The following is a 15739-nucleotide window of genomic DNA, read 5'->3' as shown; positions in this document are numbered from 1 at the left end:
TTTTTAAAAAGGCGGGAAGGTTTTTGGCTACACACTTTAGCTTTTAAACTTTAATGGTTAAAAAGCTTAGTTTTAATAGTAAGTAAGTTAGTATGCTTTTTAATACCTGATCTGGCTATTTTTTGCTTTAAAAGAAAACCTTCTTATGTTTTGTTCTTTTTATTTTTAATTTACTGACTTACAGAGGCTGCTTTTGCTGACGAGCCGCTCTGCTGCAAAAGCCTGCTGTTTTACTTTAAAAATGTGCTAATTTAAAAATAAACCACGTTAAACTTTTACAAAACTTATTTTACATTGTTAATAAGTTAAAAAAATTAGGTATTACTTTAAAAACACATTTTAAAACGGTATATAGCTTTTGTTACAGGGTTAAAAAAAAAGCCGAAGGCTCTGGCTGTTTAGATAAGGGCGGGAGGAGGGGGGGAGGGGGGGGAGGGGGAAGGGGGGGGGGTGGGGGGGTGGTTGTCTTAGTCGGTTTTTTAAAAAAGGCGGGAAGGTTTTTGGCTACACACTTTAGCTTTTAAACTTTAATGGTTAAAAAGCTTAGTTTTAATAGTAAGTAAGTTAGTATGATTTTAATACCTGATCTGGCTAGTTTTTGCTTTAAAAGAAGACCTTCTTATGTTTTGTTCTTTTTATTTTTAATTTACTGACTTACAGAGGCTGCTTTTGCTGACAGCCGCTCTGCTGCAAAAGCCTGCTGTTTTTACTTTAAAATGGTTCGCATTAGCCTAAAATTAAAAAAAAACAAACCTTTTTTTGTTACAACACGTTAGTTTTATAGCCCTAAACTGTTTTTGCACACTTACCTGTTATTAAAACACCTGTGCCTAAACAAAGGCTATGGGTCTGCAGGTTTCCTTTTCACTTTTATTTGTTTAAATAGTAAAAAAGCAATCTTTTCTCTAATCCACTAACTCACAAAAACTGCTTAGCTAACGGGCGCTTTGCTTCTTTGTCTTTTTAATTTACTGGTTTTACAAAATAAGGGATATATAAACCGCCTGTTACTAAAAAACCTAGGGTGCTTCTGTATAATTTTTTATTACAACACATACAAAAAATTGTTTTTTCGAGTCCTTATCCTTTTGCAAAACTTAATGTAATTGTAACTTCTGTTTGTTAAAAAGCACGAAAAAGAAGCAGCCTTCTTATCTCTAATTCACTAACTCACAGAGGCTGCTTTGCTAACAGGCGCATTGCTTCTTTGTCTTCCTAATTTAATGGTTTACAAAATAAAAAATATATATACCGCCTGTTACTAAAAAACCTAGGGTGCTTCTGCATACTTTTTATTACAACACATACAAAGGGGGTGTTTTTTTTATTCCTTTGCAAAACTTAAGGTAATTTTAACATGTGTTAAAAATGGTGTATTAGTAAAAGCTTATGGTTTTAACTTTTATAAAAACTCTTTGTAAAAGGGCTACATGGCGGGAAAATGCTAGGGGTCTGTTTCTTTAGATAAGAAAAAAACAGTTAAAAGGGCGGGGGGAGAGAGAAGGGGAGGGGCAAAGGAGGGGGGCTGGCTCTTGCTTAAACTCTTGAAACACTAGGATTGGTTGGTTCAGGAAAATGAATTCTATGACGCTGTTGTAAAACCACCTCTGATTGGGCCGATCCAAAAGCGGTGATAACAAGCTGGAGAGTGTCAGAAGCAGGAAATCTCCCTCATTCTACAGAAAGACGGGCAAAGGTAACAATTCTCTCTCTTTCTCTTTAATCCTACCCTGTGCTCTCTATCGTTGCTCTTTCCAAAGCGGACTCTCTCCTCGCTTTTCTTGTCTTGTAACCCGCCCTGATTCTGAATGCTTTTTTACCCTGTGCTTACTAAACAGACTCTGCCTGCTTCTCTCTCTCTGTCTCATTCTGATTCCGCCGCGTGCTCTCTATCTTTGCTCTTTTTAATTAATCTACACTGATATTGAATGCTTTTTTACCCCGGGCTTACCAAACAGGCTTTCCCTTGGTCAATTTTCCTTTTAAAACTCGTTTTTTCTTAACCTGCATTGGCATTCACTAGTTTTAATGTGTTTTATTTACTAGGGTTAAACCAGAAAAGCTGCCTCGTTTTACAAAAAGACTGCAAAGGTAAACATTTTTTAATTTTACCCTGAGCTTTATTGTATTTTTCTTAGCCACTTTTTTATAGAGTTTTTACCCTGTGCTTACAGAACAGGCTTTCTCTTTGTCAATTTTCCTTTTAAACCTCGTTTTTTCTTAACCTACATTGGTATTGACTAGTTTTAATACGTTTTATTCACTTTTATTACACTGCCTTAGTACATTTTCTTTTAAACCTAGTTTTTAATGTTTTTAAAAGCCTTTTTCTTAGGACCCCTTTACAGTTTTTTGGCCATGTGCTTACTTAACAGGTTTTGCTTCAGTCAATTCCCCTTTTAAACCTAGCTGTATTGTTTTTAATATTACTTAATAATATTAAAAAGCTTTTTATAACCTATGTTGGCAGTCAAAAGTTTCAATCCCTTTTTTACCCAGGGCACCCCAAACAGGCTTTGCCTTGGTTAATTTTTTTAAACCTACTTTTTAAGTATTTCCTTATAGTTTTTGCTTATGTCCTTACAAAACAGGTTTTGCTTCACTTAATTATCCTTTTAAACTTAGTTTATAATGTTTTTTTCTTAACCTACATTGGTATTGAATACATTCAATGCTTTTTTATTCGGTGCTTAACAAACAGGTTTTGCCGTAGTAAATTCCCTTTATAAACCTAGTCTTCAATATTATTTAACTTTTCTCTTAATCCACCCTGATATTAAATACACTTCCCTAGTCAAACACACACACACATTTTTTCAAAATGGCCGACAGCGCCAACCAAAACGGGGGGTGGGAAGGCGGGACAAAAGCCCTAAAAGGGGCGTGGAAACCTGTCAAAATTGCATGGTGATGAATACTATCGAGCTTATTACTACTCGCAGTAGTTCCTATTTCCCAGTTCTGCGCTCATATCATTAAATCACTTCCCACCTTCTCACATTACAATGGGGAAAAGGATTCAGCATTTAACACACTCAATGAACATTTAGAACATTATCTGATAAGTAGCTGAGTGTTAAAATAGAAATAAAAATGAATGCAAGGCATGGAAAAATATAAATAAAAATGAAAGGGTATCTCTTAGAAGAAATCAAGTTAAGCATTTAAGCCCTTAATTCTCAGTGTGTTAACTGAACTCTAGTCTTTCCTTGAATGATATCTGGTAATCTATTAATAACAAGTCAAATAATTAAACAGAGTACATTAAATTAGATCCCACATTGAGGTTTTATGCACAGCAGCAAAACAGTGTGTGTGCACTTCTCCTTGCTGCTAGCTGGGCCTGCCAGTAACGTAAGACACGTAGGGAAGCAAGCAAAGCAGTACACCTCTGCTAATCCATGGCACTTGTGCAGAGACTGATTTAATACATATTACTTTCTTCTCATGTGCTACCATATATTCTAAAATGGACATTTAACAAGGAACAATAAGGGCAGAAAAGTTCACCTATAAGTGAAGTTTGTACATTTTGTATACAAACTACAGGGATAGTTAAAATATTCTAAATAGGTGACAAAGGCTGGTTTCAAGTTACTGAGTTTTTACTTCACTCAAATAGAAAAAGTAATAGACAGATAAATAAATAAATAAAAATAAGCAAATGGGGCAAGGCTGGTTTACAGCCCCATTTCTCTGCTTCTTAATATTCCTACCACCACCAAATATGACAGAAGCAAAACAAGCATTCCCCACTGATTGAATTGATTTTCCTTTCCCCTTTAGAAACATTTTTAAAAATTGTGTATATTTAATACTTCCAAGCAGCAGTCTATAAATACTATAGTTTATTCTACAATGTTTATATATTTCTCCTACCTTCGTCTCATCATTACAGTTGGATGCAGAATAATCAAAATCTTCAGGAAGAAGAAATGCACACAGTGTATTTCTACCATAAGAGTGTATAAAGTATTATCTATAGTACCAATCCACAAATCATATACAACTTTATTTCTTTTCCACCCTAAACTTGTCCCCGTGTGACATTTCCACTAAGCCTCAGATTTTAAAACATAAGAAAATGTCAATTCATTAGACTAAAAAATTAAAATTTCAGCTTTAATAGTTTTGGCAATTTGTCATGTGACATAATAAAGAGACACTTGGTACACCAACTTCTAATCCGTCTCCGAAACCTTTAGGTATATCGGAGGGTGGTGGCTTTATTGATCCTTGCAGTAGTAAATGGAGACTATGATGATTCTAAAGAGATGATGTGCAGATTACAATTCAAGTCAGATTTTTCACAGGAGGAATCCCAAAAGCAGAGTACGGGTTTCATTTCTTCTGTTTCACATCTGAGAAAACAGGATAGTACTTCCCCTGACAAGGACAAGGCACCAACATAAATATTTCCTGATGGACTACAGGCTCTATTTTATCTGCTAATGAAAGCAGAAAAAGCAACGTGCTTCAAAATCCCTACAAAAAGAGTTGTCAGGTGCAAAAAACAGTGTTGATTAACCTGAGAGCAGAAGTACCTGTCTTATCACTGTTCCAAGGAAAATTCTAACTTTTAATCGGCTCTGAAATAAGAGTGGGAAAGTTACATCTTAAGAATACTTAAGCCAAAATATATTCCATGATTAAAAAGTAATACATGTCATAAGAAAAAAATAAAATAGAACCTCAAAGTTAGTGGAAAAATACCCTAGTCTATTTTGCACTGGTCACCATTGGCTATTGATTTTTATAATTCTTTTTGACAATATTCTTTACTCCTATTGGTAGCTGTAAGCAACAGAACAAACTGTAGTCACTGCTGGCTCAGAGTAAAAATAGAAACTTTATTTTTCCTTTAGATGGTGAAGGTAGTAGATACAGAGGAAAACAGCCTTCTGTGAAACCTGGATCCAACATTTCTGCCACTCATGCCCTTATTGGTCTCACTCACAAACCCTTTTGCGCACTGCTGGCAACTTCTACATATGTTGATGTAGATTTTGCACACTGCATGAATATAACCACTTTTTATGGGTTATTACAATAGCCACTACAGTCCTGTCTCCCAGATTATGTTTTTCAGCAATTTCTCTACATCAAACAGATTGCTTAAAAATAAACTAGTGTTTAGGGTTGGGATTGGCAACAGGAAAAGGAAGTAAAACAGTAATTATACTTGGGCTGAACAGTATTTAAAACTTTTTTCCCCAACTGGAACTGAAGTTTGAAATTCTTGGTATCAAATACGAATGACACTCCAAAAACTAAATGGGAAAATATTTGAAGCCACTTGAATTGCAAAGGCAGCTGTCCAAGGAGGAATAGAAATGCCTAGACTGTGCAATTGCCAATGGCCCTTTAATGCAGAAATAGAATGGAGTAAGCTTTGGCTGCTCTAGAATGCAGTGTTAGGGTCACTTCATCAGTGCAACAGCTGACCTATTCTCACCAGTTGGGTCAGCTGTATGATGGATTGGACTACACTAGAGAATCCTAGGATGGCAAAGGAATTATCACACCATCTTCCTCATTAGCTCTTTGCCCTCCCATCACCACCAGAAAAGAAGTTAAAACTAAAATAAATCAAACCCAGAACAAAATGCAAGAGTAGTTCAGAACCAGCTAGTCATGCATTTGTTTTGGGGATAGGGGTTGTAATGGAATGTTATATGTGCGTTTTTTTAGTAATGGAGTGGTAATGGTCACTAGCAGAGCAGATGGCAAAAACTGCATACAGGATAGTTTAAAATAAAATAGTTCATGACCACAGAAAAATAGCTGACAACTGCAGACAAACTCTTCTTCATTATTTCCTCTAATGATGTGGCAAAATCCCTACAATTTTGTGAATTTTCAGCCAAATATTCTGAAAGTGTCATCCCTTTAAGTGTAAGCACAAATTCTTCCTGTCTAAATCCTGAAAGATCAGACCCTCCCAAACCATTCTTTCACCGTTTAACCTGGCAGAAACTGCCATAGTATCTCATGTTTTTAGTAAAGAAGCAATCAGTGCATTTCTGTAGATCAGTCAACAAAATCATGTGGTTAAAAAAAAAAACAACAAAAATTAAACAGTGCCATTGGCACAATTGCCTGCAAGAAGGATTACAGTTTGTTATATTGCTTACAATGCAGTATTTTATCCAGCCTCTTCCAGCCAGGGACCTGTAAACCGGATTCTGTTCCAAAACCTTCCTCCTCTTCCAGTTGTCTGTGCAATGTATTGGCACTGTTCTGCTGGGCTGTCAAAAAAACTGGTTTAGAGATGCAGCTCTTCAGTCAGGTTTTGCTCCAGTTCTAACCATGTAAATTTACTTTTGCTTTTCAACAATTAGAGATAAAGATGATGATCATACTTGTAGAGAAAAGATTTACCATCATCAGTATCCCACATTACTGATTAGAACTGGGGACTAAATGAAATGAGTTGGGGGTCTCTGCCCAGTTACAAATGTGCAGCTGTCCATGTCATAAAAACACTATCAAACCTGGAATTAGTTGGCTCTCTCAGCAAAGAGATCAAGGACTCAATAGGCCACAGAGACTAATCCTTCTCTGAATTCCCTAGAGGTGAAAGTTCCAGAAGAGGGTTAAGGCACAAGGCGGGGAGAGGCGGGGAAAGTGGGGGACACTTGCCCTGTATTATACCTGATTAGGACTGCTGTCTCGAAGACTTTCAGTTGCCACCCTTCAGCAGCATTCTACTCTAAAAAAAGAAGAGTGCTGGAGATGGTGCAGCAACTTTAGTGGTAACCCAAAATGTTACGACACAGGAGATGTGGATCTGCAAGGGACAGAGGGACTGCTGTTCCCTGGGCTAGCTGAGGCTTCAGGTACAACGGAGGTGATCTACTCTGCCTCCAAAAGTAGGGATAAGCATTGATGCTGCAGGAGGGCCTCCTAGTATCAGATGGTATTGTACTACAAGCACAGATTTCCCAACATGAGGCTGGTTTCAGGGAGTCAGAAGCCTAAAATAGGAGAACAGTATTAAAATATGCATAAAAGGAGGATGATAGAGTCCAAAATTTGATCCAAAGGCCTTACCACAAAAAGATTCTGAGATTCAGAAACTCTATATAAAGCTGCAGGTACACATACATAGTGATATATTAAAGAGTTTGAACTGATCCAGTGGAAATGATTCAGGCAATGTTTCCTGAGCCACTGCAGACTGAGAGTGCTACTTTGGAGATTTAATTTCATTTACTGATTTTTGTTCTAACATTTTATCAAATGTTTCTATAAAGAAAAAAAAATGAAGCAAAGAGAAAGACACTGATAATGAATCTAATTTCTAAAATGAGGAGAACCTGAGTGAGAATTCACTAAAAATAAATCATGCCATTGAGAAGTAGATAAGAATCTCTCCATCGCTTTCCTTTCATATAAGCTACCTTAAAAGAAATGTCTCCTAACATGAAAGGTTTTAAAAATGCAATAAAGATTTGCTGTTTGGAAATTGCTTCTAGAAGTCAATAAAACACTTTCCAAAGAAAAGCTACTATACACATGGAGAGACACATAAAGGAGAGAGAAAGAACAGAAACTAGAGCAAACAAGTGCTCCCTTACCGGAGAGCGGGTCTGAGGCTGTGTGTTCATTGCTTGAGGAGTTTGGGGGTACACCAATGTGGCTGGAGCTGCATTCTGCCCTGAGGGGTAAGCGGCCTGGCAAAGAACAGAGAAAAATGTTAATATAGCAAATAATTTATTCAGAGAGAAGTAAATTAAAGGCACCAAAACACACCGTCAGATAAACTGGTGATTACTGTTGAGACAAGGTAGTTAAAATAGACAGATTCCTCTTCTGTTGATAAGAAATGCCTATCAATTTATTCATATGGTGCACAAAACACCACATTCATTTTCTTAAAATACCTCAGCAGAGGAGACCATGATTAGGGCTAAGATTTTGTCATGGATACTTTTAGTAGAAGTCAGAGACAGCTCACAGGTTTCAATGAATTTTTCTTTATTGCCCATGACATGTCTGTGACTTTTACTAAAAATATCCATGATAAAATGGGAAGAGGCTGGGCAGCTGCGGGGTGGTTGGGAGCTCCAGGGGCCCCCACCACCTGTGGGGGCTCAGAGCTCCAGGGTCCCTCTGCCCCCCATGGTGGTGCGGAGCTGCAGAGTGTCCCTCTGCCCCTTCCCCGTGGTGGGAGCTGCAGGGATCTCCCCTGCCACCGCCACAGACGGGAACTGCGGGGATCCTCCCCATGGCGGCTGGGGTCTGTGGGGATCCCCCTGCCTCACCGCAGCAGAGAGCTGTGGAGATCTTCCTCCCACAGCTGGGTAGCTGCAGGGATTCCCCTGCCACTGCTGCAGCCAGGGAGCTGCGGGGGTCTCCCTGCCCAATCATGGTAGCCAGGTTGCTGAAGTCACAGAGGTCTCTGGAAATCCTGGATTCTGTGACTTCCACAACCTCCATGGCAAAACTGTAGTCTTAATCATTATGAAAAGTGTTTATCAATTTAAAAGCTCTGCATTGTTTGAATCCTCTGGTCCACATGCTGATTTTGATACAATTTACTATAAATTTCTAAGAAAACTTAGAATAACGATGTGCTGCTGACAAATGCTCCAAAATAAGACAGATGACAAAAAATTAAGTAGCATGCAACTACACCTCTACCCCAATATAATGCGGTCCTCGGAAGACAAAAAATCTCACCGCATTATAGGTGAGACCACATTATATCAAACTTGCTTTGGCTCTCCCTGTTCCTTGTTCCCTGACCGCCCCCTCCAGAGACCCCCATCCCTAATCACCCCCAGGACCCCACCCTCTACCCAACCCCCCTGCTCCCAGTCCCCTGACTGCTCCGACCCCTAGCCACAGCCCCCACCCCTTGACAGGCTCTCACTGGCAGCAGCAGGAAGCGGAGCAGCTCGGCCCCAGCCCGCTGCACTCCACCACTCCGCTTCCCGCCACCGGTGAGTGTGGGGAGATTGGGGAAAGGACACCCCCTCACACACTCACCAGTGGCGGGAAGTGGAGCGATGCGACCCCAGCCTGCTCCACTTTCCTTGCCCCAGCCGTGTTGATGGGGGGAGGGCTGGGGAAAGGTCCTGCACTCACCTGCGGCAGGAGGCAGAGTGCCACGGCTAGGAGCTGGCAGAGTGGAGCTGGCTGGGGCAGGGCTGCCGCAGCTGGTAAGAGCAGGGAGGTTGGGGAAAGGACTCCCCACCCTGCACTCACTGGCGGCGGGAAGTAGAGCAATATGGCCCCAGCCTGCTCCACTCTCCTTGCCCAGGCCCCAGCCATGTGGCTGGGGGGAGGCGGAGAGGTCCTGCACTCACCTGCAGTGGGAAGCAGAGTGACGCAGCCCCAGTTTGCTCCATTCTGTTAACTCCTAGCTGCGGTGCTCTGCTTCCCGCCGCAGGTGAGTGCAGGGAGGTTGGGGAAAGGACTCCCCACCCCGCACTCACCGGCGGCGGGAAGTAGAGCAATACGGCCCCAGCCTGCTCCACTCTCCTTGCCCAGGCCCCAGCCATGTGGCTGGAGGGAGGCGGAGAGGTCCTGCACTCACCTGCAGTGGGAAGCAGAGCGACGCAGCCCCAGTCTGCTCCATTCTGTTAACTCCTAGCTGCGGTGCTCTGCTTCCCGCCGCAGGCGAGTGCAGGGAGGTTGGGGAAAGGACGGACCCCATACTCACCTACGGCGGGAGGCGCCATGGCTGGGAGTTAGCAGAGTGGAGCAGGCTCAGGCCCCGTTGCTCCGCTTCTGCTGCTGCCAGTGAGTGCGGGGGGATCCCCTCCCCGGAGCAACACGGCTGGGGACAGGGCAAGGGAAGCAGAGCAGGCTGCTCTCGGCCCCCCATCTGGGACTGTGGGGCCCCCAAAAGTGCCCCATCACAGCTCCTGCCTCCTAGACCCTGGGAGGTGGAGGGGGAGCCCCTGACTGCCTCCGAGACCCTCTGCCCCTTATCCAACCCCTCAGTCCCAGCCTGGCCCAGCACCCTTAACACACTGCTCAGAGCAGAGTGTCAGAGCTCTACCGCCTTGTATGCGAACCCGCCTTATATTAGGTCGCACTATGTCGGGGTAGAGGTGTAGTATAAGTCACTGTCTTTATAAAGAACAGGAGTACTTGTGGCACCTTAGAGACTAACAAATTTATTTGAGCATAAGCTTTCATGGGCTACAGCCCCACTTCATCGGATGCATGTAATGGAAAATACAGTAGGAAGATATATATGTACACAGAGAACATGAAACAATGGGTGTTACCATACACACTATAAGGAGAGTGATCAGTTAAGGTGAGCTATTATCAGCAGGAGAGAAAAAGAACTGTTTATAGTGGTAATGAAAATGGCCCATTTCTAGCAATTGTCAAGGAGATGTAAAGAACTTGGGGCGGGGGGGGGGGGGGAGATAAGTATGGGGAAATAGTTTTACTTTGTGTAATGACCCATCCACTCCCAGTCTTTATTCAAGCCTAGTTTGATGGTGTCCAATTTGCAAATTAATTCCAATTCAGCAGTCTCTCACTGAAGTCTGTTTTTGAAGTTTTTTTGTTGTAATATTGCAATGTTTAGGTCTGTAATCGAGTGACCAGGGAGATTGAAGTGTTCTCCGTCTGGTTTTTGAATGTTAAAATTCTTGACGTCTGATTTGTGTCCATTTATTCTTTTATACAGAGACTGTCCGGTTTGGCCAATGTACATGGCAGAGGGGCATTGCTGGCACATGATGGCGTATATCACATTGGTAGATGTGAAGGTGAATGAGCTTCTGACAGTGTGGCTGATGCGATTATGTCCTATGATGGTGTCCCCTGAATAGATATGTGGACAGAGTTGGCAACGGGCCTTGTTGCAAGGATAGGTTCCTGGGTTAGTGTTTTTGTTGTGCGGTTGTGTGATGTGCAGATATAGACTAACATGGCTGCTACTCTGAAACCTGTCCTTATAAAGTGTTCAGAACATATCAAAACGACCTAAAGCTGTTATAGGCATATGGGGGCAGACCCGCTGCTGATATAAAGTTACACCAGCAGAGAATATGCCCAATGGTACTTATTCCAAAAGTAAGAGTAACTTGGAGTAGTACAGTTATGACAACTGTAGGTTTTTTACACTAGAAATTTCAGAACATTCTACTTAAAAACCTAAATTAAAAAAGCTTTATTTTATCATGTAATTTATTCTCCATCACTCACTCTTTAATAGATGTATTATATTGTTAAGCCATTTAATGATGACACTGCCCAACTGCAGCACTGCCACTGATAGATAATTATCAGCTTTACTATTATCAAAGCAGTTTTTCTTTTTTTCTCAGTTTTAAATTCCTTAATAAACTGTGGTGCAAATCTGTTAATTAAAACACAACAACCTGCATTCATTATAATGCTGATGAAAGCACTGAATTAAGAGCACAGATGACCTAAGTCCTATTGAATCACAGAAACTCTTAGAGCAGTGTTTCACAACTCGTGTGTTGCAACGAAGGGTGAATCACACAAGGGAATTAGGGGTCATGAGGCATCAAAAATTATATTACTATCTAAAGCAAAGAAAATTCACTACCCTATTCCTCACACACTCAAAAAAGATCAAGTATTCTCCATCAGTTTCTCTAAACACACACAAATACATCATATAGGCTAACTGCTGTTACTGGATTTTTTTATTCTTTTCACATTTACTTTTTTAGTAAATGTAAGAGGGTAGAGAATTTTTTACTTTGAATAAGGGATTGCCAAATTCCAAAGGCTGAGAAACACTGCCTAGAGCATACACAGTACTAATGCAAAGTTGCCCCCGCATGCCCTGCTAAAGTACCTCAACTTTGATCAACCTTCTCAGGGTCACCAGCAAATAGTTTCAGTTGTGATGGTGATTTGTGATATGACCAGAGGTCACCAAATCATTTCACACAGGCCACCAAACAGCTATCATATGGTAACAACTTTCATTCACTACTAATCAAAGTCAATTTTGAATCAGGGTCTTGGAAATAAGAGGATACCTATCCCAAGCTGCCCAGCCTTCAAAATAAATGCTCTCTTTGCATTTCTGTGAGGATTGGGTTGCTTATTTGTTTCTCTCTAACAGCTCAATGTTTAACATCATAATATTTAGCTCTTCAGTACCACCATCCCACACTGGGCAAACTTCACGGTCTACCGTAATAACATTATTTCTGAAATGGCCTCTCTAGCATGGCATCTGGGGCACTGTAAAGCACATTCAAGAACACAAATGCGACAATCTGTTTTAAAATCTCCATTATTTTTGGTATTTCCTGAAGGTAGAGGTAGTATCACAAGGTACCATTATGGAGGGCATCAACGGCTGACTCTGAAGCTTTCAAGACTGGGAATGTCACAATGCACAGCCCAAGCAGGGAAGCACTTGTTATCACTCTTGAATAAGTACTTGGTTTGAGTCTCCCATGTGAATGGTTCCTCAGTGATGACTATCTCTATGCCAAATTGGGACTTTCAAATTACAGCCATTTCGGTTAGTTTAAGGCTCACTATGATCCATGTTCAGCTGAAGATTTCAAAGGGAATGAATCAGAATATAAGTAAGGAGCGAAGTACAGACAATTACTGTTTTGTAAAATTTTGAAAATATCTATTGTGTGTGTTTTAATGGGCACATTAAAAAATAATATTTGTGAAGTGCTTAAAAACTTAAGTAGCATTTTTTTGCATGTGGAATTCCTGTGAATTCATGGTGCAAGCTGCAGCAATTCTAAAGGAGCCACTTCTGGTCTCTATATTCAACATTCTAAATATTGAAATTCATGAGTAGGTCGACAAAAGCAATAAGAAAAGTCTGCTTCAATCCCTACTGTGATGCCTGAAGGATGGGTTTAGGGGCACTAGCCCTCAACCACTGCTCAGTGCATCCGAACAACAGATTTAAATGATCAGACTAAGGCCATGTCTACATCATAGCCTATGTCAGCAAAATTTATGTTGCACAGAGATGTGAATATTCTACCACCCCCACCCACCCCCCGCAATATAGCATAGTCCCTTACAAAATAAAATGAGTTTAATGGTGTGCAGTCTGTGTTTGATGAACTAATAAAACTGATGATAAACATGGAGGGAATTGTTTAGTAAATTTCCCTACAGTCAAAATGAACTTTAAGTCACTTTGCTGGCCCTGCAATGCATTCCACGTTAAATTCAAACTTTTGTCCTTTCCTTCCAAACTCTTCACCATGTAGCCACTGCCTACATCTCAGACCTGGTCTTCCTTGTGCAATTCTCACCCTACCTGCTCTGCTCTCTCTGTGTCACCATCCTCTCCCCTTTGTCTTTGAATAATTTTTGAGGCTTCCACTTTTGCTAGGAAGGTAGGGCTATCAAGCAATTAAAAAAATTAATCATGATTACTCATGATGTTAAAAATAGAATACCATTTAAATATTTTGGAATGTTTTCTACATTTTCAAATTTACTGACTTAAATTACAACACAGAATACAGTGCTTACTTTATATTTATTTTTAATACAAATATTTGCTCTGTAGAAAACAAAACAATAGTATTTTAAGGGCTGTATTCTGTGTTGTAACTGAAATCAAAATGTATATTCATTTGTTACAAATATTTGCACTGTAAAAATGATAAAACAAAAGGAACAGTATTTTCCAATTCACTTCATACAAGTACTGTAGTGCAATCTGTTTGTCATGAAAGTGCAGCTTACAAATAAATATAGATTTTTTTTTGTCACATAACTGCACTCAAAAACAAAACAATGTAAAACTTCAGAGCCTACAAATCCACTCAGTCCTACTTCATGATCAGACAATTGCTAAGAGAAATAAGTTTGTTTACCTTTACAAAAGATAATGCTGTCCTCTTCTTATTTCCAATGTCACCCAGAAGTCAGAACAGGCATTTCCATGGCACTTGTGTAACCAGCACTGCAAGGTATTTATGTGCCAGATATGCTAAACATTCGTATGCCCAGGGCGGGTGCAAAGATGTTTTGCGCCCTAGGCGGAACTTCCACCTTGTCCCCCTCCCCGAGCCCTGTGGCAGCTCTCCGCCCCCCCCCCGCCCTAAGGTGCCCCCCTGCAGCAGCTCCCCCACTCCGCCCTGAGGTGCCCCCCACAGCAGCAGCTCCTTCCGGCCTGGGGAGCCGTGCGGCAGCTCTCCACCCCAGCTCACCTCTGGTCCGCCTCCTCCTCGAGCACACCGTCACCCCTCCATTTCTCCCGCCTCCCAGGCTTGTGACGCCAATCAGCTGTTTGGCACCGCAAGCCTGGGAGGGGAAGAAGCAGAGTGGGGCAGCATGCTCAGGGGAGGAGGCGGAGCAGAGGTGAGCTGAGGAAGGGAGGAGTTCCTCTGCATGCCACCCCCCCTCTACTTGCTGCAGGCGGCCCTCCCTGCGCCCCCCGCCCCAGGTCCCTCCGCCTAAATGCCGATGACAACCGGGGCAGCCGAAGATCCGGCCACCGTGGTTGCCGCCGAAGGACCCGAAATGCCGCCCCTCAAATGCTAGTGCCCTAGGTGACCGCCTAGGTCGCCTAATGGATTGCACTGGTCCTGCGTATGCCCCTTCATGCTTTGGCCACCATTCCAGAGGACATACTTCTATGCTGATGACGCTCCTTAAAAAAATAATGCATTAATTACATTTGTGACTGAAGTCCTTGGGGGAGAATTGTATGTCCCCTGCTCTGTTTTACCCATATCCTGCCATATATTTCACATTACAGCAATCTCAGTTGATGACCCAAGATGTGTTGTTCATTTTAAGAACATTTGCACTGTAGATTTGACAAAATGCAAAGAAGGTACCAATGTGAGATTTCTAAAGATAGCTACAGCACTGGACCCAAGGTTTAAGAATGTGAAGTACCTTCCAAAATATGAGAGGGACAAAGCGTGGAGCATGCTTTCAGAAGTCTTAAAAGAGGAACACTCTGATTCGGAAACTACAGAATCTGAAGCACCAAAGAAGAAAAATCAACCTTCTGCTGGAGGCATCTGACTCAGAGAATGAAAATTAACGTGTCAGTCTGCACTGCTTTGGATTTCTATCAAGCAGAACCCGTCATCAGCATGGATGCAGGTCTCCTGGAATGGTGGTTGAATCATGAACGGACATATGATTTTTTAGCATATCTGGCATGTAAATACGTTGCAACGCTGGCTACAACAATGCCACGAGAACGCCTGTTCTCACTTTAGGTGACTTTGTAAACAAGAAGTGCACAGCATTATCTCCTACAAATGTAAACCAACTTGCTTGTCTGAGCGATTGGCTGAACAAGAAGTAGGACTGAGTGGACTTGCAGGCGCTAAAATTTTACACTGTTTTATTTTTGAATGTAGTTTTTTGTACATAATTCTACATTTGTAAGTTCAACTTTCATGATAAAGAGATTACACTACAGTAGTTGTATTAGGTGAATTGAAAAATACTATTTCTTTTGTTTTTTTATATTGCAAAATATTGTAATAAAAAATAAATATAAAGTGAACACTGTACACTTGTATTCTGTGTTGTTCTTCAAATCAATATATTTGAAAATGTAGAAAACATCCAAAAATATTTAAATAAATGGTATCATATTATTGTTTAACAGTACATTAATCCTCCAATTTGTTTAGGTCACTCTTGGACCTACCTCTACCCTCCAGCGTATCTACCTCTCCCCTCAGCTTAGTGTCAGCCATGAACTTGCTGAGGGTGCAGTTAATCCCATCAGCCAGATCATTAATAAAGATGTTGAACAAAACTGTCT

The 15739-nt window shown here is 41.2% G+C and overlaps 1 protein-coding gene and 1 long non-coding RNA gene across 28 annotated transcripts in view; one reads left to right on the top strand and one right to left on the bottom strand.

Moving 5' to 3' along the window:
* The window catches only part of EIF4G3 (eukaryotic translation initiation factor 4 gamma 3), a 529091-nt gene that overhangs the window by 247691 nt on the left and 265661 nt on the right, over positions 1–15739 (bottom strand). For 20 of the 25 annotated variants that reach the window (XR_007770674.1, XM_050931156.1, XM_050931132.1 and 17 more), the window contains 2 exons: positions 7581–7676; positions 6135–6248 (listed from right to left, as the gene is read on the bottom strand). Coding sequence is in view for 24 of the 25 variants with exons in the window: in XM_050931156.1 (XP_050787113.1) it covers positions 6135–6248; positions 7581–7676 (210 nt within the window). In the remaining variant the exon portion in view is untranslated. The remainder of the gene's footprint in view (positions 1–6134; positions 6249–7580; positions 7677–15739) is intronic. The other 5 variants (XM_050931145.1, XM_050931146.1, XM_050931150.1 and 2 more) reach the window with 1 other exon arrangement.
* LOC127038605 (uncharacterized) lies at positions 64–2486 on the top strand. 3 transcript variants are annotated; one of them, XR_007770720.1, is made up of 3 exons: positions 64–78; positions 1572–1696; positions 2047–2486. It is a non-coding gene; the product is annotated as an uncharacterized LOC127038605 (long non-coding RNA). The 3 variants fall into 3 exon arrangements; XR_007770719.1 differs by lacking the exon at positions 64–78 and adding an exon at positions 541–555; XR_007770718.1 differs by lacking the exon at positions 64–78 and adding an exon at positions 1332–1346.

The sequence above is a fragment of the Gopherus flavomarginatus genome, chromosome 21 (genome assembly GCF_025201925.1).
Source record: "Gopherus flavomarginatus isolate rGopFla2 chromosome 21, rGopFla2.mat.asm, whole genome shotgun sequence".
Lineage (NCBI taxonomy): Eukaryota > Metazoa > Chordata > Testudines > Testudinidae > Gopherus > Gopherus flavomarginatus.
Note: the sequence above shows the minus strand (reverse complement) of the source record. Positions and strands in the feature narration are given on the sequence as shown.